Raw genomic sequence first — 23,834 nt, forward strand, 5'->3', positions numbered from 1 at the left:
ACTGTGTTAAAATTTAGTTCTACTGACGAATAGAGAATTCTCCACAAACTTGTTGAACAACTTAGCATTTGGATTATGGTCTCATTATAGTAAAATTATGTTTATCAGGCTTAATATGTAAATGTTAAAACTTAGTTAACAGTCTAGGGTAACCATCGAACACTTCCTGATACTTTGAAAACAAACTTTACTAAATTAACAGTTACTATATTAATATTGATATGAAGTTATGGGTGCTATTAATAAATTAAACACAGCTATTAATAAACATGGAATAAATCATCCATAATTTCTTTTTAATATCAGACAGCATTGTAACTCTTTTTAACTGGAATAAAAATGAGAAGGAAACTATGGAAATTGTGGCAGGCAATACATTATTTATCTTGATGACTTATGTTCACTGCTTCTTTGGATAGACTATAGATATATTATAGAATAAGCGAAACATGTATTACAGTGTTTTAATAATAGGATTTTATCGTTTTCAGTCCCCCCCTAAAGGAGCAACCATTCCCTACCGCCCCAAGCCCCAAGTCGGTGGCCCCGTAATCCTGGCCGGTGGCCAAGCCTACACCATCCAGGGCAACTACGCCGTACCCGCACACGCTGACGTAAGTACCCCTCTCATATCTCCTCTCCTTCCCCCCCATCACGGCCCCCCTCATCATCCGCTGCTGGGCGGGCCTCCCCTAGCGGCCGTCGCCCCACAGGCGGCTCCGACGCCAGTCTTCGAGCTGAAGAACGGACCGTTGCCGGCACACGCCGCTCTTCCGCCGCAGCACCTGTTGCCAGACGTAAGTTGATCGTATTGGTGACCCCTGTCGTGATTGCCCTCCCATGTGATGGCCCTCCTCTCTTCTCTCTGACTGTGACCCATGCCTCGTCCTTCAGTCCCGCAACTTTACATCGTCAAAGGAGTTGTTTGTGCGCCGGAATACGATTTAAGAGACTCGAGATTTTGGCCAGCGAGATATATACATATATATATCGACTGAATCTATTTTTCGATTATACGAAAAAATAACATCATTGTATTTAAAGTGTTTACAAAAGAATAAATAACATTATTGCTATATTCTTCTAATTACATCAGGGTATAATTATCTTATTAGATATGCGAGAAAGAAATCCACCCTTTTATATCAATTTTAATAGTATCAATTGTTAGAAGAATATTTCAAATATCTTCTGAACCCTTTAGAAATAACTGTTCTGTAATGCTCACCATTGCTCAAATAGTCAAAAGTTATCATAAACAATCCTTTTCTCATCACATGTAACAGTTGAATCAATAAATGTGTTAATGTACAATAAGTACCCACTGGTTCAATTTTTCAAAAGCCTTATAACATTTAAAGAATTTTGTTTTCTAGATCTTAGCTTTCAATCGATTTTAGAGTTACTGAAGCCAACTTGATTGAATAATGAGACCTCTTCATATTGTCTTAAAACTATACTTTAAAAAACACATAAAAACTAGCGTTGGGAACTTTAGACTACTTTTTACTATCAACTGATTCCGTGTCTATTTTCGGTCCGACTGATTTTACTACTTTATACTATCGACTGTTTCAATCAACTATTTTCAAATTTTGATTGATAAATAGAAAAATTATTTTGACTGCATTCATGTTATCTTGGCAGCTAGTGGGTCTTTTTTTGATGAAAAAAATTATTCTAAATTCTATGATAAAAAAATGAAAAGAATCGAAAAAGTAAGATTTCTCTAAGCCTCTCAATGTTTGTTCAAGCCTTTTAAATGTTAAAACTTCTTTCATTCAAGTTTGAATAAATAATAATCTTAAAATATCCCTTATTAGCGATAAATAAAATTATAGAGATTGATTGAGAAAATTCGATATAAATATTTAGTGGTCATTACTCCATTTTTCTTTATAATCAAGGCAAATATATGAAATACAAAAGAAATGTACATAATTCAAAATGAAACTATTATTTTGAAGGTAATAAATTATATCAGTCTTTCCTTTTCTTTCCCAAAGACAGTTCGAAAATGAATATGTACATCTCAGTCACACTTATGATATAATTAAAAAAGATAGCACATGTTGGAATGATATAGAAATAAATCAATTACTTTTAATGTTATATCAGTGTTACTTTCCGAATCTTACAATACGATTATATATATTTGGAATCTCTATTCCATTCCTTTTTTTCACACTGCCACTTGTCAATTTAAAATGAAGTGACCTGTACAGCAAAAGCTTTCAGCTTTCCTCTCAAAATTAGTTTACAAATCAAATCAAAATCAAAATTAATTTACGGCAAGGAATTCGTACATTTTCATCTGTTATCACGAATAGAAAAACAAAGTTTGCATTTGAGTGAAATTGTAATTACTACTCTCAATGGATAGTTGTTTTGCTATCGACTACTTCGACTGTTTCGACTATTTTCGGTCGATAGTTCCCAACGTTAATAAAAACTATTGAGAACAATGTAAATGTATAATTGAATAAATAACAAAACAAACCTTAATATGGTGAAAGATATATTAACAAAATAAATTAGTTGAACAGAACAGTATATAATGAACGTGGATTACTTTTTGACGCACCTAACAATAATTAATTAAATTTTTCGTTGTGATTTTCATTATTTTATAATATCGTAATGTTGATTAAATTTCTCTCATTAGGAATAGCACTAAACATCAACTACATCATTATATTCACCACATGTATTTAAATACAATCGAATATGTTATTTTTTCCTATTGGACTTGACGCAAAACCATGTAAATATGTACGACAGGTCAAGAAACGCGAAAAATCTGCTCTAAGATTCGCTGAACAGCGATTTTTTATTCCACTATTCACTTTTACCTTTATATACCAGCATGATTTGTTTGTGTTGTATTGTAGTTAATATGAAATAGTCATTTAGTATTTTAGATTAGAGTTGGGGTAAATTATATATGGTCATAAGCATGATTCTAATTTGATAAGTCGTCAAACTTGATATTAATGAAATATCGTTTTATATAAATATTTTGCATAAATGGATTGTCACTATCACAGTTATCAAAGTAAAAATATATATATATTCAAGTCACACTAACGAGTTCATGACAAGAACTTGTTCTTATTGATTATAATTGTTAATGTTCAGCTTAACAATGACAGTATGAAGAGTTGCATAACAATAACATTATTTCAATATTGAACATAACCTAATATTTTCTTTATAAATTATAATAGTGTGTCCACAGTATAGACAGTCTATTTGTATGTTTTATGGAAAATATATTAAATAAATGTTTAATATATTACCTATTAAGTATGCAACCTTCCGTACTGAAAATAAAGTATTTCAGTTATATCCAATATTAATAACCTCATACTTATTTAAAATTAAACATTAATAAACAGTAATAATTACTATTTTTTATATTCTACTAATTAAATAACTAAAAATTGATAAAAATGTTTAGTTGATGCATTTAAACGTTAAGGTGACTAAACCATGAACCTATAATAATAATCATATATAAAAATATCATTTGGAACATCTTAAATTATTTATATTTGGAAATATCATTCCATATCAGGCATGTTATTTCAACATAAAACAATCACCTATACTTACAGTAATATTTAGGGTACAGTGCATGTAACTGAAGCAGCACAAACAACATTGTATTACTGAATTCAATGTAACACCGTTTGATTGTCATTATTTACTTGCCTAAATATTACACTACACCAAATTACCTTTTTAATGAAGTACGTTTTTTTGCATGTTGTGATTTTTTCTTTTGCTTATGACAAATATTGTTATATGTTACTTTTCAAATGGTTTTATTCTTCAGTATTGGGTAAGAATTGTTTTTAGGTGATGATTGAAGTCTGTTTCAAGATATCTGTATCGTGCATTACAATTTTGTACAGCTCTTAATGACGATTTTAAGAGAAGCATTTTTTGCACTTTACTGCATGTCATTTTTAAATCAGTGGGCCACCATACGATTAACTTTTTAATAGCATTTCTGATGTTAAAGCGAATTTTCAATCGAGTAGTGTAGTAATTAAGCAGGTGTAAAGCATTTGAATTGCGGAATTATACGATATAACTGATATTTTATTATAAGTAGCACGTAGTAAGGAAGATATTTAGCAGGTTTATTTGTTATTATAATTGCTAGATATTGCATTAAAATACAGAGTTCTACCAATCACTACACAATTATTTTTATTGTAAATGTAGGGTATTAAAGGTATCAATTCAAATTAAGTGCCATCTATAGGGCGATACCAAAAACAATCGTATCTTCTAAGGTGAACCAGTCAAGAATTTTTTACCATCTTTTTATGTTAATTTTCCAAAATATTTTAATTATTGTACGTGAGACATCAATTGATAATGATGCCAAAAGAAAATAATCCTCCCTTTTAAGTGTTCTCATGTTTCGAAATCACTTTTGTGTTTCTGAAATAACAAAAATTTTTCAGTTGAGCAAAAGTCACTTCGGAGTCGTCCAAACCAACGCATAGAATTTTTCATAAAAAATATTATAAATAGACAAAAAAAATTCGGGAAACTTCAGTAGTATTAAACATTTCTTTATGAATATTGTCTATATAATAAATAGTAAATATATCTAGCAATTATAGATTTAGCAGTATAAATTGTTGCAGCTCTCTTATTAATTATGAATATTTATCTTATTAATTTGTTTAGCAGCTATTATTCCTATCTTAATAGGATGTGGATACACACTTTCCGTTATTTTTTAACTAATATCCAAATGGCATGTCTTATTTGTTACAGGTAGCAGCACTGACAAAGAATCCTTTGGCGGGGTTAGCGGCATTGGGTCTGGGTGGATTAGCACCTGCTAATACTGGAGGACTTAATCCAGCAGGTAATTAATATATAAAAATATTCGTATAAATATATATACGATGTTGTTCAATAAGTTTTGTTGTTCGGTGAGAAAAAACGTGATTTAATCGGTTTGATTATTCCGAAAGCCTTTTTTCGTAAAAGTCAGAGAAAGCTAAATATGGTAGATGAGCAGGATTATCTTGAGACGTGTTCACAGAGTTTTTAATTAAATAATTACGAAATAAATTCAAGCGAGTTCGTTAAATTGTAGTATCATTTTTGGAATAATCTAATCTCTTATATATCGACAAAACTTATTAAACGGCCTATGAAATATGTTAAACATGTACTATATCAGCGTAGTAACAGGCTGTTTCCTTGAAAAATTCAAATTTATTCTATGCTAATTTCATATTTTGTGATAAAACAAATTATGCTAATGATATTTCTGTATAGTTTATAATGATAACAGTGGTTTACTAACTGTTAAGTATATTTGCTATTATTATTATTCGTAATTTATTAGCCAATTGTCAGTTGCAAACTTTAAAATATCTTTTGTAAGTTAGGAATAATAATAGCGTATTAACAATTAAATAATGTTATGGATATAGTACATGTACTTATTGTACTAGTAATGTAATAGATGTCTGAAAAGGTAATCCACGTTTTCTCAACTCAATTCTTATTCAAAATATGGAAAGTTCCAAAAAATAGAAAATTCCATATTGGTTTCCTAAAGATTAAAATATACAGAAAAGTTTCAGTTCGTAATATCCAACGCTTTTAATATCTTAAGGAGGATGCCGTTTTATTAGTTCATATTCTTCAGCCATGACAATAAAAAATAATTAACTAATGTTACGTTTTTGCCCAAGAAATCATTGTATTTTACAATAATAAAAGTATTTGTGAGTTTTACAACTCTATATAATATATTTGCGTATAACAGGTCAGTTGAAAAGTCCCCGGCCTGACACATAGATGGCGCTACTAGAATTAAATCCATATGTTTTTTAGTTAGCCCTAATCCTCAAATGATGCGTATATAAATTTAACGACTGTCGGATCATTAGTTTGTGAATTATAGCATTTTGAGTGAAGCAACTTTTGTTATATTAAAAAAATGGATAAAAAGGAATTTCGCGTGTTGATAAAATATTGCTTTTTGAAGGGCAAAAATACAGTTGAAGCAAAAACTTGACTTGATGCCGAGTTTCCGGATACTGCCCCAGGAAAATGAACCATCACGGATTGGTATGCTAAATTTAGACGTGGTGAAATGAGCACCGAAGATGGTGAACGCAGTGGACCCCAAATGAGGTTTTTACCGACGAAAACATTTTAAAAATCGACAAAATGATTTTGAATGACCGTAAATTGAAACTGAATGAAATAGCAGAGACTCATAAAGATATCAACTGAACGTGTACATCACATCATTGACGAATATTTGGGTATGAGAAATCTCTGGGCAAAGTGGGTGCCGCGCGAGCTCACTTTTGACCACAAACAACGACGAGTTGATGATTTGGAGCAGTGTTTGAAGATGATCAAGCGTATTAAACCCGAGTTTTTGCGTCGATATGTGACAATGGATGATACATGGCTCCATCATTTCACTCCGAAGTCCAATCGACAGTCGTCCGAGTGGACTGCACACGATGAACCCGCTCCAAAGCGTGAGAAAACGCAACAATCGGCTGGCTGCTTCCTCATCCACCGTGTCTTCAGATCTGGCCCCCAGCGATTTTTTCAATTTCAAATTCTCAAATCTCAAAAGAATGCTCGCTGGGAAGAGATTTTCGTCGAATGAAGAGTTGATCGCCGAAACTGAGGCCTATTTTGAAGCAAAGGACAAATCGTACTACAAAAGCGGCATCGAAAAGTTGGAAGGTCGCTATGATCAGTGTATCACCCTTGCAGGGAATTATGTTCAATAAATGTGTTTTATTATGGTAGGCCGGGGACTTTTGAATTGACCTGTTATTAGTGTTCGTCATATTTGGTATATTCAATAATTGATTTAAGTAATATAATGTATATATCCCCTTTATGCATTAAGTGTTGCATAACCTAACTGGCCTAACGTTTAATTTGGTAAGTAATAATCGAATTATCGGTTATGAAATGTTTTGTGATGAAAAACTAGAGGTTATTCACTCAATTAAATTAACAAGAATTATATTGAGTATTAATTACCAAATCATATTGCCGTATATTATATACTATATTATATTAATTGCCAAATCTTACATATTTTTTTTCTTTTATTCAGTTGAAGCTTTTAAAGTCCTTAAAACTTATTTGTGCGTCTTGAATATGTCGTTATGTAGTTCGTCCATAACAATGCAATTTAAAAAACACGGATTACTTTTCCACCCACCTACCCAATATTTTCACCGTACTTGGCAGTTTTAAGAATACTATTCTTTCAGCGCTTGCTGCATTAGCCGGTTCACAACTGCGAACGTCAAATTCCCGGAACCAACAAAACTCCAACCAGCAAACGCATGAGATGACAGTGCCAAACGAGCTCATCGGCTGCATCATCGGGAAGGGAGGCACCAAGATAGCGGAAATCCGGCAGATATCCGGCGCCATGATTCGCATATCGAATTGCGACGACCGCGAGAGCGGTTCTTCCGATAGGACCATCACCATCTCTGGAAACCCGGACGCGGTCGCTCTGGCTCAGTATTTGATCAATATGAGGTAAGTGTCGGCGACCTTCACTTGTTCGATTCGAAGCTTCTATACAAAACTTCTCGCGTGCATGTTTTAACCTAGAAGTCTATTGCTATCTTCGAAATCACATGCGATCCAAGAGCAGTTGATCGTTTTGTAACCTGCATCTATAACTTCATTCGAAACCTGCTTGTCAAATTTCACAGCGACGCGTTGTTGTTTACAGACAAGAATTATGATTGGAAGGTATTTTTAGGTTAATTTAATGTTTAACAAAAGTTTATTGAGGTAGTATAATTATTTATTATTTAATACTAAAGATTAGCAGCAAACTAAACGAAAATAAGTGTATAAAGTGAGATTATTAGTAAATTATTCTAATTTTGTAGCACCTTTATACATATAACTTTTTGATTTTGCAACTATTTCAAAAGATTATGTTTAAATACAATGTCAAAAATTTTTAGGATAGTGTAATTATAAAATGTAATTAACAGAAAGTGCAAAAAAAATGCAGAAAAATTTAAATTACATATCATATAATAAATTTTATTGCAATAAGAGAATCAAAATAAACAAAAAAAAATCAAGTAAGGCACAATTAAACAGACACATATAATATTAAAACAAAAATTAGAATAATTGCAATTTATACTGACATAGTATTTATATTGTAACACATTTTTTATAAAAGGTGAAAACTGTACCCAAATACCGATGGACAATATGTTGGGTTGTATTTATATTCTTATTACATTTACAATGAACTCTTTTCCGCGCCATCTATGAGGTAAAGTTCTTGGCCCTTTTTTTCAATTTGTGGTGATTTCCCTGTAGATCTAATCCAACTTAAGTTTTCATTAATTGTCCTGATGTTACATCCTTTAAGTGAGAAAAACAATGAGGTGATATATTGAGCTTTTGGTAAAACATACATATAAATATACATTTGGTACAACCTTTCTACATTTGATTGTTGGAAATTATTACTATGTTTCCATCTTACGTTTTCGTTTTAAGTTACTTTTTTGTTGAAATCTCTGAAGCATTGCCTCAGTGTTCTTCAGTATTTCGTTTCGAGAATATGATTTGAAAATGTTATATATATTGTATATCCTATTACCAAGATCGTTGTCCTCATTTGCTTCTTCCGCTACTCCATGTATATATTTTTCTTGAAATTTCTTCCTTATCTACTGCAAATATACCTTATATTCTACAAAAGAATTAGTGCTCATTCTCTCCTCGCTCATATATTCTAAAAGCACATGCTTACACAGAGTATTCTTTATCATATACTCTAGACAACCAGAAACATATCTATCAGCAGAAATCTTACAGTATTTTATAACTATTCTAAATTTGTGAGTTTTTACATTGTATATTTTATTTTCATAATTTATTTCAAATTTGTTTTATTTTCATATACTGCTGCTAATTTTCTGCATTAAATAATAAATAATGATATTACCAAACTTTTGTAACCTTAAAATTAACCTAAGAAATTCTTCTTAACCACAACCCTCCTCTGTAAACAACGCATCGCTTTCAAATGTCAAGCTGGTTTCGAATGAATGCCCATAACCAGCCGCTGTCTCTGACCTTGTATTGCTGTTGTTTTTGAGATAGCAATAGCAATATCTGCAAACACAGGCGATCATCAACCCGGTTAGGATATATTAATACTATAGTGAGATCTAAGAGTCTGTATCAAATGATGTGTTCGAGAATACTCGAGAAAAATCAACAAACGCTGCTTTGGCAAAGACAAAATCATTCCATTCGTAAATTTTAAAGTATCGGTCATCATATAGAACAACCCGTTTATCCTACAATCCAAAAACTAAACGCCTCTCAATAATGTCACGTTCCCGGCTTTATCTTTCAATAACACATCATCTGATCCTTGCCCCTCGCTACACAATCTATTGTTTTTGAAATCATATTTTTTAGTTACTCCTAGCCTAGTCTGTTCTAATTACGAAAGTCCCCTGCCCTCTTACGGTTAATTTCGATTGTTTTGTGGTCAGTTTTTATTACAACTTAGCTTCAAGTGATAACGCTTTACACTGTATCTTTCTACTTTAAAATGACATAATGTGTTAATATCATTATTCTAGATATGTTGGATAAAAATACACACATTGTTCATTAATTAGATATTATGTTATCGCTTTAAATACATTGACATTTTATAATTGTCAGTTTAGATAAGAATTAAAAACGTAAGAGTTAACCTCAAATAAATATTAACAAAAGTAATGTCATACAACAGAAAAATAAAAACCCAAAACAGATTTTCAATCAGTCGATAAGTATAGTACGAGAGAAGTCAATTAATATGGAAGGAAGTTAATCAACAGCAACATGATATATCATTTCGCATTGAAAAATGTGACTGTTTTATGATACAATGGGCATAATCGTTTTGTGGTATTAACGGTTGCATAACATTAGTATATTAAGTTAGATAAATATAGTCCTTCCAGTAAAACAGCCAATGCACGTCAAATTTATAATACAACGTTGCCGCGCCAAATTTAAGTTTTCGTTTATTTTGACTTTTCGAACAGTGCCGACACAAATGGAATTAGGATAGAATTTTATAGACCGATTTGGTTACATGCTCCTCCATATTTCGTTTTAGATATCGTATTTTTATAATGAAATAAATGTCAAGACACATATAAATGTCATAATATTACCTGTAAAAAAAGAAAAATATTTTGAAGTTCTGTAACTCTAAAAATAACTGTATATAATATATTTGCGTATATTAGTGTTCATCATAGTTCAATAATTGATTTAAGTAATATAATATATTCCCTTTATGTATTAAGTTTTGCATAACGTACGTATGTTAATGTCACTTATTGAGTCTTAGATATCTATTATAAATTCTAATTTGGAAAATAATCGAATTATCGATTATAATGTTTTATATGTTTTATGATGAAGAACTAGAGATTATTCACACAATTGTCTTATATATACGAAATCTTATACTTTTGAATTATAATAACTATCTATACCACCAGAATTTTGTATAAGTATATGGAAATAATCCATAGCCCGTTCAATAAAACAGTAAACTCATATCATCTAAATTTATATCGTTAAAACGTCACAGTGTTGCCGCATCAACTTAGTTGTAGTTCATTTTAGCGTTCAGATATAATTTGTTCTAACATTGTTACATTTAATGCATATATCATCGAAAAGCTTAAACGACAGTCACAATAGTTTGTAGGTTAGATTTGTTTTATTATATTTACATATTACATTATATTTACATTTACATTTTAGACTTCGGCTATTTCTATTAGAGTAATCACAAATATTAAGCAACGATTTGAAATGTATCAAAACAAGCAATGTGCAGAAGCAACTTATTAGCACTAATGTTTTGAAGAATTTTGTAGACATTTGACGATTCTGATTACCGGCAGAAGATAATTTTTAATGAGCTGTATTTTTTGTGGCATCACCTTGTTAACCACGTATCGATCCTAGCAATATCATCCATTGAAATAGAAAGAACTCCGTTATCATATTTTATTTTAGAATCCTAAATCTACAGTGTTGTGTGTACATTCTTTGAACACCAAATGTGGAAATTTTGACAATTAAATGAAATATTTTTTACTCGTGCTGTAATATTTTGTCAGCCTTATGGTCTTTACAGCACCGAAACTCTCGGATACCTAAAAAAATATTTACTATAATTTTGTTTTTGCATTTTCAAGGTGTCATTTACGAATATGATATAAATAGAAGCATTGCTATGATGCTAAATGGAATCCTTCGGTCCAATGTATTTTTTCGACAGTTCAAAATGTAATTGTCTAAAGAAAACCTTTTTATTTTACCAGTATTTCTTTGAAATGTCAATTTTCAACGTTAAATAATAATTAGTTCACGTCGAAACATTGCCATGATACCAAGTAACAGGTCATTTGAAAAGTTCCCGGCTTGACACATAGATGGCGCTATTATAATTAAATCCATATGTTTGTTAGTTAGCCCTAACCCTCAAAAGACGCGTGTATCAATTTGCCAGCTGTTGGATCATTAATTTGTAAATTATAGCATTTTGAGCGAAGCAACTTTTGTTGTGAAAAAAACTGATAAAAAGAAGGGAAAAGATACAGTTGAAGCAAAAACATGGCTTGATGCCGAGTTTTCAGACACTGCCCGAGGACAATCAACCATCAAGGATTGGTATGCTAAGTTTAGACGTGGTGAAATGACCACCGAAGACAGTGAACGCAGTAGATGGCCAAAAGAGGTTGTTACCGACGAAAACATTATAAAAATCCACAACATGATTTTGAATGACCTTAAATTGAAATTGAATGAAATGGCAGACACTCTAAAGATATCAACTGAACGTGTACATCATATCGTTCACGAATATTTGGGTATGAGAAAGCTCTGTGCAAAGTGGATGCCTCGCGAGCTCACTTTTGACAAAAGACAACGACGAGTTCATGATTCGGAACAGTGTTAAAGATGATCAAGCGTAATAAACCCGAATTTTTGCGTTGATATGTAACAATGGATGAAACATGGCTCCATCATTTCACTCGGAAGTCCAATTTACAGTCATCGGAGTGGACTGCACACCATAAAACCGCTCCAAAGCGTGGGAAAACGCAACAGTCGACTGGCAAGTTTATGACGTCTGTATTTTGGGATACGCATGGAATAATTTTCACTGACCACCTTAAAAAAGGAAGGCACCGTGTCACAAGTCAGTGAAAACGATGGCAAAATCCATGAATTGGGCTTCGAATTGCTTCCTCGTCCACCGTATTCTCCAGATCTGGCCCCAGCGACTATTTTCTGTTATCAGATCTCAAAATAATGCTCGCTGGGAAGAAATTTTCGTTAAATGAAGAGGTGATCGCCGAAGCTGAAGTCTATTTTGAAGCCAAGGACAAATTGTACTACAAAAATGGTATCAAAAAGTTGGAGGGTTGCTATAATTAGTATATCACCCTTGAACAGAATTCTGTTGAATAAAAAAAAGTAATTTTGCCAAGCAAATGTGTTTTACTATGGTAGAGCGGGGACTTTTCAATTGACCTGTTATAACGAAATCGATATCTCAGTTATCGAATGGTCAATTAATTGTCTGCTATATAAAACTTGTAGTAAAGAAAATATGTAGTAAACGACCACAAAACTCCTTGTTTATATACCCCTACGTTCACCCACCTACCCTAATAACCCTTTATCTCCCCACAGCGTCGAGCTGCAGAAGGCCAACCTAGAATCCCAAGGTTCCCCGACCGCAAGCGGCTCCAACTCCACATCCACAACCGCCGCTACTTCCCCATTGGCCAGCGCCATCCCACTTGCCCAGCTCCTAGCCAAGCCGGGAGCGCTCAATGCCCTCACGAGCCTGAGCGCATTGGGCGGACTCACGGAACTGTTAGGTGCTGGAACTGGATCGACCACAGCGCCCATACAAACCACCGGGGTGCACAGGGCTCACAAGTCGTCGTCTAATTACGGCAGGTCGAACGAGCAGGGGAACAAGCTGAAGAACGAGAGGAGCAAATTTAATCCTTACTAGATATTTTTGCGCTTGTTTAACGAGTTTTAACATAGAAAGACTCATGTTGACTTTATATTTTCAACGATTCTGTAGTTCAAGATACGTCTTTGCTAACAAAAAATTAAATAATGATGTACTGGGGCCATTTCTTATAGAGATATGTATCAGTGTTCGCTATTCAGTAGCGTTGAATATTTTATGTATTTTATTGGTATCGATTACCAATACTATATTACAAGTTAGTTCATAATTAATACTGAACGAGTGATATACGAGCCAATCAAATATTTCCGATTATTTTATTCGATTTAGTTCTACCCCGCGTTATTCGACCCTAGTTGTGTGAAACGCCTTTTTTCTAGTCGCCCTGGTCAAAAAACCTTTTCCATATTTTTAATTTAAACGCTTATATTGATTTACGTTTAACTATATCCTGAATTTTGTATCCCTTTATTTCTATATTACGTTTTAGTAATAATATATAACCTTAATATGACGATGGCTCGTTGCTTCACTCCGTATTTAATATAGAAAAATAATTTTAGTGCCTTTAGTGCTAATGTATTGTATAAGCTTTTGTGGAGTGATAATAAAAAATGACATAAGCCAACTAGTTACACGTGAACGAAATTTCAGAGGGGAGGGTACGTTTCTTTTTTCGAAAATATCGGCGCTTAGATGGATAGATATTGGACAAAACCAAAGATGATCTGTTTTGACTGAATGTTTAGTGAAAGTTCATAGACTTCAACATCTAGAGCTAGGTTTATTTACTTTTTCTTTTTATAATTATAGGTCGTACATATGTTAGTTTTAATAAACTAAGTTTTCTAATCGAAATTTTGTAAATACATAACACGTTAGAATCCAGTAAAATAAGAACTAATACCGTTTGCTCATTAGGTACTAAACGTTTGTCAATTTTTTCCGTTCCGTCAAGGCACGCTTTGTTACACACACAGAGAAAAATATAAAGTCAATAACGAGTTGTTTAAAAATGTATTCCATCAGATAAACTTTTCAAAAGTGATTTATTATTAAGCGGTAATGATTACTGTTTGCTCTTTTTTTTTAATTACTACATAGATTTAGATATGACGTAATAATCACCGATCTTGTCATCTTTGATAAGTTTATCGCTATTGTACAATTTAGCACCTACCAATCAGTGTCTACATTAAATTTGTTTTGCATTAAATTAAAAGAAACTGTATTATTGGTATGATTAAAGATATAGTAGCGAAAAAATATATAATGTAAATATTTCATTGTTCTATTTAACATATTTAGATGTAAGCTGAGATTACAGGGTACAAATTGCCACTTAACCTTTTTACATCCACATATAAAACTAGATGTCCCTTATATTGTTCATCTAAATCATTTGATATAAAAGTGTAGTCATTAAACCAATCATACAGTTTAACGGTAGAAACGTAACTTTTTATTTTCAGCCTTTATAAGTTTGTTGTTTAGTTGTTCGCGAAGGTTCTTTTTTATTTTTAATGTTATTATTATTCGATTTTTGTCGGATTGCCTATTCAAATCAATTGTGTTATGTAAATTCTCATAACTACCCATTGATTTCTTTTATGTTTTCTACTTTGCCTGAAAATGTAGGCAGCTTGACATATCATAATAATATGGGGCTTGAAACAACAATAGAATTGCATAATATACTTATACGCTTTTTTTATTAATCAACTTTTTATATATTTAAGTTGGAATTTAGATTTAATTTTAATTACAAGAATAGTCGTATCTTTACTATTTAGTATATGCAGTAATTTTTATGAATATTGTAATATTAGAATGAAACATAATACATTGTGTGTACAAATAACCATCTTTTATTTTTAATACTTCCAGTAAAAACGATTTTCTCAGGTATTAGCCAAATATTATTCCTATATTTATTAAGGAAATGTGCGAAATAAACGCAACCAAAATGCATGTTATGCACGTTTCTTTTTAGGGAACATTGGTTATATCTCAACAGGTTGTATAAGTACTTAAGCGGATTTTATAACATCTGAAAAAAAAAGTCCCGGGCGTAACAAAGAAAACGCGTTTTTTTTTAATTGGCAATTGTGTGGCTCTTAATCTCCATCCATCAGCAGCCGCACAATCATTCCAGTGACGCTCTAACATTTTACTTTTGTAGAACGATGTATCTTTTGCCTCAAAATAGCCTTGTCAACTGTTGCTGTCGATTCAGATGACGATCGTTTGATTCGGGAGTGAAATGATGGATTCACGTCTCATCCATTGTCAAATATCGACGCAAAAATTCCTCTTTGTTACCTTTAAACATCGCCAAATCGCCCAGAATCATCAATACGTTCTTGTTCTTAACACGGCACCCACTTTGAACAGAGCTTTCTCATAATCAAATGCTCATGCAATATAAAACCAATACGTTCTTTTGATATCTTTACGATGTTAGTTAACTGACGCAACTTCACTTTTCAATCATTCAAAACGATTTTGTGGATTTTTTTAATGGTGTTATCACCTCATTTGGACCTCCACTGCGTTCTGCATCATCGGTGTCTTTACCACTTTTGAAGTCAGCAAACCAACGTTTTATTGTTGTTTCTGATTGAGTGGATTAGCAATTGTGTGGCTCTTAATCTCCATCCATCAGCAGCCACACAATCATTCCAGTGCCGCTCTAACATTTCAATACCACTTTTGTAGAACGATGTATCTTTTGCCTCAAAACAGACTTGTCAACTGTTGCTGTCGATTCAGATGACGATCGTTTGATTCGGGAGTGAAATGATGGATTCACTTTTCATCCATTGTCACATATCGACGCAAAAATTCCTCTTTGTTACCTTTAAATATCGCCAAACCGCCCAGAATCATCAATACGTCCTTGTTTTTGATCAGTGAATAAACACGGCACCCACTTTGAACAGAGCTTTCTCATAATCAAATGCTCATGCAATATAAAACCAATACATTCTTTTGATATCTTTACGATGTTAGCTAACTGACGCAACTTCACTTTTCAATCATTCAAAACGATTTTGTGGATTTTTTTAATGGTGTTATCACCTCATTTGGACCTCCACTGCGTTCTGCATCATCGGTGTCTTTACCACTTTTGAAGTCAGCAAACCAACGTTTTATTGTTGTTTCTGATTGAGTGGATTAGCAATTGTGTGGCTCTTAATCTCCATCCATCAGCAGCCACACAATCATTCCAGTGCCGCTCTAACATTTCAATACCACTTTTGTAGAACGATGTATCTTTTGCCTCAAAACAGACTTGTCAACTGTTGCTGTCGATTCAGATGACGATCGTTTGATTCGGGGGTGAAATGATGGATTCACGTTTCATCCATTGTCACATATCGACGCAAAAATTCCTCTTTGTTACCTTTAAACATCGCCAAACACCGCCCAGAATCATCAATACGTCCTTACGTTTTTGATCAGTGAATAAACACGGTACCCACTTTGAACAGAGCTTTCTCATAATCAAATGCTCATGCAATATAAAACCAATACATTCTTTTGATAACTTTACGATGTTAGCTAACTGACGCAACTTCACTTTTCAATCATTCAAAACGATTTTGTGGATTTTTTTAATGGTGTTATCACCTCATTTGGACCTCCACTGCGTTCTGCATCATCGGTGTCTTTACCACTTTTGAAGTCAGCAAACCAACGTTTTATTGTTGTTTCTGATTGAGTGGATTGCTTCACCTGAACGGTATTTTTTCCCATCAAGAAGCATTGTAAAATTAAAATACGAAATTGTTTTTAATCCATTGTTTTGAAAATAACAAAAGTAGTGTCACAATAACCCACAAACTTATTTTTAGGTGAACACCTCACAAATGATTTGTTCTCAGTGCACTATAAGGGATAATCCCAATTTGTAATACCGCTATGGGTAAGAGTATACAATACAACAAAGAGCTTCAATACTGTAGTTAGTTACAAAAACCTCTAAAATCAATTTTTCGGCAGTGTTTTTTAAAGTTATATTTACCAAAACTGTCTCTTTTTAAGAATTTGCAGCGCTGTCTCTGACCTAAATTAAGTACTTGTCATACAACACGTTAAAAAAACAATTCAAATATTTAATTTGGCTAATACTGAATAATAAAATTAAAACATACTATATAGTGTCTATTGATCCTTAGGAAATATGACTAACCCTATAATGTATGTTACATAAATATTTTATCATACATCGTATGTTTAAAACAGAAAAGTGGTTTTACGGAATATAGAGTGAAGAATTAATGTTTTACTTCATTTATGTACTCCAGGAATATCCACATATCAATTGGATTTATTTATAAACTAACAATCTACCTAATTATACTTTGTACTTCAAAATACACAAGGTGTATTCAAAAGAGTTAAATTTTGTTAAATAATATTAAGTATTACCTTTTTATAGTTTATACAATTTATTTCTGAACACTGTATGTAAATGTATTTTAATATTTAACTTCAATATTTTTTAAATTGTTATAATGAATTGATAAAAGGTGAAGGTAGAAAATGCTGGAAAATTGTTTAGTACTTTTTGTCAATTTCAATGTATAAAACAATATAGCTTTGGCCTAGATTAATCTGGGCCCCAAAGAACAGAAACTTATTCTCCTAAAAACCAATTCCACCCCGATTGTTTGTGTGTCCACATCCTATTGCCTACTGCCAAAAAAAGACTGCCCAACCTGTCCGGATCAAGAAGACATTGTATCCTGGTAAGCTTTACCGTCCAATTTTTTCTCCTTCGAAACCTTATTAACATAGGTAGGACATTTACTTTGTGCGCACTATTTTACTGTCCTTTTTGAGTATACGCTCAACTGTTAATTATGTTTTTGATCTGCAAAGTAGTTAATACCAGTTCAAGTCTTTTAACAAATATTGAAATTAATATGCTTCTATAATTATATGGGTCAAATTGAGGAAATCCTTAAGTCCTATTCTATTTTTTACGAAGGTTCTGTGATAAATACCTAGCCGGAACCTAAAAAAATGCGTGCTGAATATATAAAATAGATCATCTATTAGTTTCTTTTTAATTCTATTGAAACTGTATCTTTATGATTTTTTTATTCAGTACAACAAATAAACAAATTTTCGGTTATCATAAATAAATTAATAAATGTCTCCAAAAGGACTGGTAATGTTATAGTTTCAATCGCGCCAATATCCATACACCTATTGTGGAAATAGTCCGTGAGATTTTTCAAGAATAATGTTGTCTTCCAACAAAGGTTAAAATATCTGTCAATGTCAAGAGCTGTTATATTGTCAATGTCAAAATTAACCTTCTTTTGTTTCTTTAATAACTTTAACAGTATTGCTATGAAAGATTATATTTAATTTTTTTAAAGTAGCAGTACAATTTTTGCCTTAGGCTAGATATTTATCATACAGCTTTCGTTCATATTGTTTACCGTAAAAAGGAAATATGTTTAAGTGCTTTAGTTTGCTCCTCTAATGTTAGTTTGAACGGTACTGAATTATTTGAACTGGCAGCGTAAATAAGAATCATTAATAATATTTAATCAAACATTCAGTATAACACTTTCATCATTATTCATCCTAATCATTAACACAGTTTTAAAAAATCAAAAGTAAAACTCCATTAAAATCCAATAGCAGCACCTAACTAAAGCACAGCAAGTAATTATTCGTGTTTGTAACTTGATACACAACGACATACGGTTTATTTTTTACGTAAATCAATTAGGAATACAGTCGTACAGATTCCATTTCAAAATAGATTTGCAGAATATTTAACATATCGTATTCTAATCTATTAATTGTTCTTTAGAATATCCATGGAAACAGCAGGGCTGCCGGGGCTACCAGGGTACCACTACATCGCCCCAAATCATATAGTGAAAGCCCCGATCCATTGAGACGGATTCAACCAATCACGTATGCATCAGACACAACACAAAACAGCAATAATAAATTACTTCAATACTGATGACGCATTAGAAGACAAAACCGTTATTTATACGTATGTAATATTCAATGACGCCCAGGTGCATTGAATGTTGCATATCCAAAGAAGATATAACGTTGGACGTAAAAATTTAAATTTGTGTATGGGATTTCCCACTCTTGTTCAATTTGAAAAGTCTGCATCTGTAAGTCTGGTTTGTAAGGCAGTAAGGGCGTGTTTTTCTAAAACAATTTTGCTCAATGAAGAATTTTAGTAGATATTAAAAAAAAGTATATATACTTATATATATATGTCGAATTTTTTTACGTTGGTCATTTGACATAGATTACTAAAGCTTTAAATAGTTAATAGTTGATTTCAAATGATGCCATATTAGACTAGTTGCTTTAAACCAGACTTAAGAAAAAAAAATTAAGACAAATCTGAGACAATATTTTGTCAGAAGCAAAATTGGTACTGGGAACAAAGCCAAATATTTTTTTGTTTGTTTTAATTTTTATATATGATATTTATGTAGGTGTAGTATTTCTAGTTTAATATATTTATTGAATTTATCGTATACGTAGTAACGTGTGATTAGACTATTAGTTGGATTGTTGTTTTAGTCGAAATATTTTCAAGTTATTGCCTTGCTAAAAATTGTTATATTATAATTTAAATACAAGTTGCAGTTTGCTGTTGTTTGGACACATATCTTATATGGAAATAACTATATATTTAATATATGCTATACACTGGTAAGTCTCATCTTAAGAATTCATCAATTAGTAAACTAGTTATTTAAATGTTAGGAACTGCAATTTGTCATTTGACTGCAGGCCAATATTGGAACTGGTGTTAGATCTTAAAACACTATCGACAAGGCAATAGCGTTTTGTTAACATTTTTGTTATTGGTTTTTGAAATTGAACATATTACAAATTATTGTTAAATTAAACCTTAAGATGTCTGGAGTGATTTGGGCAATTTGTGATCCTAGTGAAGCCGTATAAGGCTTACGAGATTAAGAAATAGTGATGCAAGGCGACTTTGCATTTTTAATATATATTATCGGGCTGTGGTTTTAAGTATTTTGTTATTAAAATAATTGTGATTTTTATCTCTCTTTCTCCTCTGTAAAAAATGTGCCAAATTTTTCTCTTCCTTATATTAACAACCTTGTTAAAATGCTCACTTCACTTCACCTTAATGGCGATTTCTTCCTTGCATACTCTTGCAATATATTCTAGAACCTAGTAGTTCTGCTGTGATTGCATTACAGTGTCAAATAATCGTTTTAATATGAAACAGTACTGAACTAATATGTTTGATACACTTCTATATGAATTCGAATGGTTATTAAGTGAGCCATTACCACAATTCTCAGGAGGCTGTGACACAGTGCTTTGAGGTTATTTTATTTTCGTTAGTTCCTAACCAAGCATGAATCTCGTAACGATTAGGACGTTTTTGTTTCTCGAAAAGATCTTTGTTCCTTCAAATTCCATAGATTTTAAGTGGCCCACTTAATAAACCCTGATTTATATATTTAAATCCAGATAACCACAAGCTAACCCTTTATTTAGCTTCGGTATATCTGCTCAAGTCTGTTATTTATTTATTTATTTTTTAAATATTTTCATTAGGAGAACAACTATGTAGATGTAGTAACATAGGAAGTTTCTTTAGACTTAATGTCATATTATACCTATAGGCGGTGTTATTATAGATTCAAATTTACATGTAAACTTGTTAATGTATTATAGGAATAGTGATATTCTCAAATTCATGTATTGTTTAAATGCTTTAATTGAAAACTTCGTAATGTGAAATAAGTCTAGTCATTTTTAGCTCAAAAAAAAAAGAAAAGATGGATTTGATCCAATATTGTATTATATAAAAGACAATTTTATTTCATAATTTAGTGGACCAAAGAAAACACTTTTGAATTTTTTTTAGTACACTTTTGAACTCAAAAGCGTATTCTGAATAAGTCAAATAGGCTAGACTCGAATTAAAAGCAAAAAAATAAATAAAACAAAAAACAATCTCTAAATTTTTCTTTAGTAACATAGGATTTAAAATAAGAATAGAGTCATATTTATTATCATCGATACCAAAATGATAAACACGGAGAAAAATTACGAGATAGTTTTTCATGACATGGACTATAACTAGGGACAATCCTTTATATTTATAATCCCTTTAAATCACCATTTAAAGAGTTATTTAAAGTGAACAAACAAAAGCTCGGCTGATATAAAAGACTTTTGTGTTCTCGATTCACATAAAATATGTTTAGGTAGTGAGAAAGAAATGCATACCTACATATTTCCACACTAAAGAATCCTTCTGTTAATTTGAATAATGGGGCTACTTATATCTTATTTAATCAAATAGTTACGAATCGATCGACAAAAAATCGATTTAATAAACAAACATGTGTTCATAAGATGATTTAATTTTGTAGTAAATTAATAAATTCATAATTATTCAAGCTTCCATTATTCGAATATTACCCGAGAAAAGAATAAACAATATTTTGAAGAGATATAATTAAATGTACTTCGCCTCGTAGTGGTATAGTATTTTAGAAGGGGCCTTAATTGTTCGGCTATCTCATAGATGTCGTGTTGTGTCAGGCAATCAGAAGTTTAGCTTGTCTGTAGCAATTGAAACCTAGAACTAGCGGGACTTAGAGCAAATTTATGGGTTTTTTCTTTAATTTGAATACCTTATTTTGACTAAATCGAAGGTATCTCAATACGATGATTGTAAAAAAATTCAATTCAATAATAAAGAAAAATTCCAAAGCTTAAATTTAATAGGTGATTGTCTATTTAGGTATAGTACAAAAAAAAACAAAGTACATGATGTATATTGTGCTACAGACCACTTATGATCAAGTTTATTTTTTATATATCGTAATATTGTATAGAAATTATTCAACAAATATTGAAACCTTTATAAAAGAAAGAAGAATCTTAATAATTTTTCATATATATCTCTTTGGTATAGATTAAAATCACGGTATATTCCAATGGATAAATAGGGGCTACTATATAAACTATTGTAAAAAAATTTACCCTCATTAAGACAGCTAATTATTTCGAATATATAAAACCGAGTTTAAAATAGTTTCTTTCTTCAAACTATTAGGATGCATAACTGGTCGTATATGCTTGCATTCTAACAGTGTCCTGACATTAGATATTACGTTGTGTCAACTGTAATACAATTAACAGTTTAATTTGTGTTAGAAAGAAACGCAATGACTGATTTAAAAACAAAATATTTTTGCAATGTCACCTTAAATGTGAAGTTAATAAATTATTGTAAATAAAAGTACATTTCGGTACCCTGAACAAATCCCAGAAGATTTTAAAATGTAAAACACAATCATTAAAAATATCATTTTTATAGCCTTTTGAATACAGGGTCGTAATTAAATTATAAGCGAAAATATTGTAGGTTACTGTAAAAAGATGTCATTTTGACATTGAAAATAAACAGTATTGTTTATTATTGTGAAATTATTAAATATATTTAGTATTATTGATAGCACTTTTCCCTTTTATATATTTTTTAATGAAAATTATTCCTGTCACTTTTCATTTTGTTTTAGTCTAAAGACAAATTTGGGTTTAGAGCTTTGATATATTATTGGTCGATTGAATATGACCGATATGTTAAATGCACATGTTGTATTGGAAATTAATGTGCTTGTTGTCGAGACCGAATAATCTGTAAAACTTTCTTACCTTTTTATTACACCTAAAACTCAGCCAACTTTCAGGGTAAATGATTTATTTTTCAACTATCTGATGAGCTTCTAAAATTTACAATCGTAGTTACATTCTAGTACACGCGAATAGCGAATATTAAGATATCTGTATGTATGCTATATTTATAAAGCTTTTTGCTTCGATATCACAACACGACTATATTGTATTTTAGATTTTAGGCGCACGCTATTACTTATTTACCTTGTAGTTCTTTGACAAATTACCTTTTAATCTTTTTACCTTCAAACCATATCTTAACCACATATCTCTTAGGTTTGTTTTCTTATCTACAGTTATCATAGGTGAGCGAAGCACACCTGTATAATTTTTTGCTCAATATTTCGTTTTCATATCATCCCTTTATACAAGATCTTATCAATTTAAGGGTATGTAAGTTGAACGCCTACAAACGACAACCAAATAATTATACTTCCTGTCTTGTTTGTACGATATAAAAGCTATATCAAGCATATCAATTTTAATAATCTATATGTATCTCTCGTATTAATGGAGTGTTTCAATGGTAAAATAGCTGGTAGACGTCCCCTTGGAGGTGTTCAATTTGACAAACCCATATAATTAAAAAACATATTTTGATATGATATTACATATACGGTGTTATAAAAATAATATTTATAATATGTAGATTTAAATAATGTTTAGATATAAAATGATATTATGCATAGAGCAATGGAACAATGTTAGATTTTTTGCACATTCTTTGCTGTTCTTTCCATATGCAAAATGTCTAGAATATTTACTTCATATTTAAGCTGTTTTATTTGTTTTTGTTTAATAAAGTGTGAATATTGAAAATTATTGTGTTTTTTTTTCCAATACGTGTACTCGACTCCTGAGTTGTTGTTGTACAAAAGTTGTTTTACATGGATAATGTACAGTAAGAGTGATTATCTAATTAACAATGACCTTCACCATTTTGCAATAACTAATTACTTTTTAAAATATATTAAAAGTAAAGTAGTTATAATATGTTCCAGAGAAAATTATA

General features: G+C 31.5%; 1 protein-coding gene across 16 annotated transcripts in view; it reads left to right on the forward strand.

Annotated features, from left to right (window-relative positions):
- Positions 1–23,641, forward strand: part of mub (poly(rC)-binding protein mub) — a 435,856-nt gene extending 412,215 nt beyond the window's left edge. For 5 of the 16 annotated variants that reach the window (XM_076396887.1, XM_076396888.1, XM_076396886.1 and 2 more), the window contains 4 exons: positions 492–797; positions 4,798–4,891; positions 7,293–7,569; positions 12,793–14,948. In XM_076396887.1, coding sequence (XP_076253002.1) covers positions 492–797; positions 4,798–4,891; positions 7,293–7,569; positions 12,793–13,123 — 1,008 coding nt within the window. In that variant the 3' untranslated portion in view covers positions 13,124–14,948. Of the gene's footprint in view, positions 1–491; positions 798–4,797; positions 4,892–7,292; positions 7,570–12,792; positions 14,949–18,923 lie in introns of those variants that run through there. The other 11 variants (XM_076396900.1, XM_076396902.1, XM_076396899.1 and 8 more) reach the window with 5 other exon arrangements.
- Positions 23,642–23,834: the final 193 nt, after the last annotated feature.

Source organism: Rhynchophorus ferrugineus, unplaced genomic scaffold (assembly GCF_030347505.1).
Source record: "Rhynchophorus ferrugineus isolate W39M unplaced genomic scaffold, kcgeb_rfMv2 rfM2, whole genome shotgun sequence".
Lineage (NCBI taxonomy): Eukaryota > Metazoa > Arthropoda > Insecta > Coleoptera > Curculionidae > Rhynchophorus > Rhynchophorus ferrugineus.